At 55.3% G+C, this 2,258-nt stretch overlaps 1 protein-coding gene across 1 annotated transcript in view; it reads left to right on the forward strand.

Annotated features, from left to right (window-relative positions):
- FBXO2 (F-box protein 2) overlaps positions 1 to 1,696 on the forward strand; it is an 8,820-nt gene extending 7,124 nt beyond the window's left edge. The window contains exons 5-6 of the mRNA XM_027770676.1: positions 886 to 1,024; positions 1,249 to 1,696. Of these exons, the coding sequence (XP_027626477.1) occupies positions 886 to 1,024; positions 1,249 to 1,383 (274 nt within the window). The 3' untranslated portion in view covers positions 1,384 to 1,696. The remainder of the gene's footprint in view (positions 1 to 885; positions 1,025 to 1,248) is intronic.
- The last annotated feature ends 562 nt before the right edge of the window (positions 1,697 to 2,258 follow it).

Raw genomic sequence — 2,258 nt, forward strand, 5'->3', positions numbered from 1 at the left:
CCGGGTCCGGGACACGAACCGCAGTCGACTACATGGGAGTCCAGCGACATAGCCATTAGGCTAACCGCTGGTCCTAGGACCAGTCATTTTCTTTCTGTGGCCTCTGTTTCCTTATGTGTACAATGGGGACACTGGTGGGGCTGGCAGGTGGTGTGGTGGTTAAGGGCACTGGATTCCCACATGGCTGACCGCAGTTTGAGTCCCAGAAGAGGCAGCTTTTTTTCTCACTTTCTCTCTCTCTTACTCACTCCGTCTCTCTCTGGTCAAAGTAAAATAAATAAATAGATAAATGAAGTTAATAAATAAATAAAGTTAATTTTTTAAAAAAATGGGACACTAGGGGCCAGCCAGTGGCATGGTGGTTGAGGGGCTGGACTCCCACATGGCAGATCATAGTTCAAGTCCTGGATCTGGTGGTTTGCTTTCCCTCTATCCTTTCTCTTTGTCTGTCTCTCTCTGGTCAAATGGAAGAATAATGATAAATAAAATAAAAAATAAATAAAATTAAAAAAATTGGGGATAGGGTAGTGTGACACAGGGCAGGAATGTTGAGAATTTTAGTAGGAGCCCCGCCCCTACTACATGCTCAGCGGGGCTGGCTGAGACCTTGTCTCTCGCCTCTTGCCTCTCTATCCTTTCTCTTTGTCTGTCTCTCTCTGGTCAAATGGAAGAATAATGATAAATAAAATAAAAAATAAATAAAATTAAAAAAATTGGGGATAGGGTAGTGTGACACAGGGCAGGAATGTTGAGAATTTTAGTAGGAGCCCCGCCCCTACTACATGCTCAGCGGGGCTGGCTGAGACCTTGTCTCTCGCCTCTTGCCTCCCGCCCTGCTCCTGCCATGTCGCCTCCCTCCCTCCCTCCCTCCCTCCCTCGGAGGTCGTACTCGGGCCGCAGCGATGCAGGCTGTTTATACGAGCTCACCGTGAAACTACTGTCGGTGCACGAGGACGTGCTGGCCGAGTTCAGCAGCGGGCAGGTGGCAGTGCCTCAGGACAGTGACAATGGGGGTTGGATGGAGGTGAGCCTGGAGGGGCGGGGCCAAGGGCGTGGGGCCGCAGAAACCCCGCCCACAGAACTCATTTTGGGGCGGGAGCGGACCTAGGGTGGTTGAACCGCTGTGGAGGAAGCATTTCCTCCCACTGACAACCCTGTGGTGCGCCGGGGTAGGGAGCAGAGGGAGGCCCCAGAACCTCCGAGGCTGACTCTCCCACCCCTTCTATTTATTGTACTTCCCGCCCGCAGATCTCTCACACCTTCACCGACTACGGGCCAGGAGTCCGCTTTGTCCGCTTTGAGCACGGGGGGCAGGACTCCGTCTTCTGGAAGGGCTGGTTCGGGGCCCGAGTGACCAACAGCAGCGTGTGGGTGGAGCCCTGAGCGACACCGCCTCCCACCTCCTCACCTGCACTGGAGGGGCAGAGGCCTTAACCTAGCTAGTAGCATCTTGCCTCCCCCTATGCCACGCCCCCTCCGCCTCTCCCGCCCTCTGTTCCAAGCCCAGCCCCTCCTAGGGAGAGAGGGGTTTTATTGGCACACGTCTGTTTATGTTTGCCTGTCAGTTTAGAATGTAAGATGGGAGAGGGTGCGGGGCTGGGCTGGGCCCACTGCTGATTACCCCTGCACCTGCACAGTGCCTGAAGCAAAAGTGGGAGCTCAATAAATATCTTTTGTGCAAGGAAGGAATGCATGAACAAACAGATGAATGAACACCTCTCCCAACCCATCCTTTTCTGTCTCCTGAGGGCCTCTGGCCCAGCTTGGAAAAATACTTGGTGGGGTTCCAGCTGCTCGGATTTCCAAGGGCCCTTGGGCCTGTATGGAGCCAGCCGAGCCTGAGCTGGCAGGGCTGCACAAAGGCTGGGATTGTGAGGCCCAGGAGGGGCCAGCTGGGCCTGGCGCCTGATGGACACCCAAGCTGCCCAGAGGCCAGAACAGGCTGTGTGGGGGGCTGCCCTCTAGGCCTCTCTTGGTCCAGCAATTATCTTAGGCCTTGCTGTGCACTGAACCTTCCACCTCCAACCCTTTCTGAAGGCGGGATGGTGGCGGCACCCAGTCTAGGCCACCAGTTGTCCTGAGCCCAGGGATGGATGGGAGTGAGGTGGAGTGGGGGAGCACGGAAAGGTTTGGCTTGGCATCCCCCTTTATGCCCAGTTCAGGCTGTTCTCCCTGGCCTGGTTGGATCGGGCAGGAGTCATTCGCATCTGGTCTCATCAGTTGTTTTCCAAGCCCTGCCCAGACTGGCCCCTGGCACT

This window comes from Tupaia chinensis, unplaced genomic scaffold (assembly GCF_000334495.1).
Source record: "Tupaia chinensis unplaced genomic scaffold, TupChi_1.0 Scaffold000146_1, whole genome shotgun sequence".
Lineage (NCBI taxonomy): Eukaryota > Metazoa > Chordata > Mammalia > Scandentia > Tupaiidae > Tupaia > Tupaia belangeri.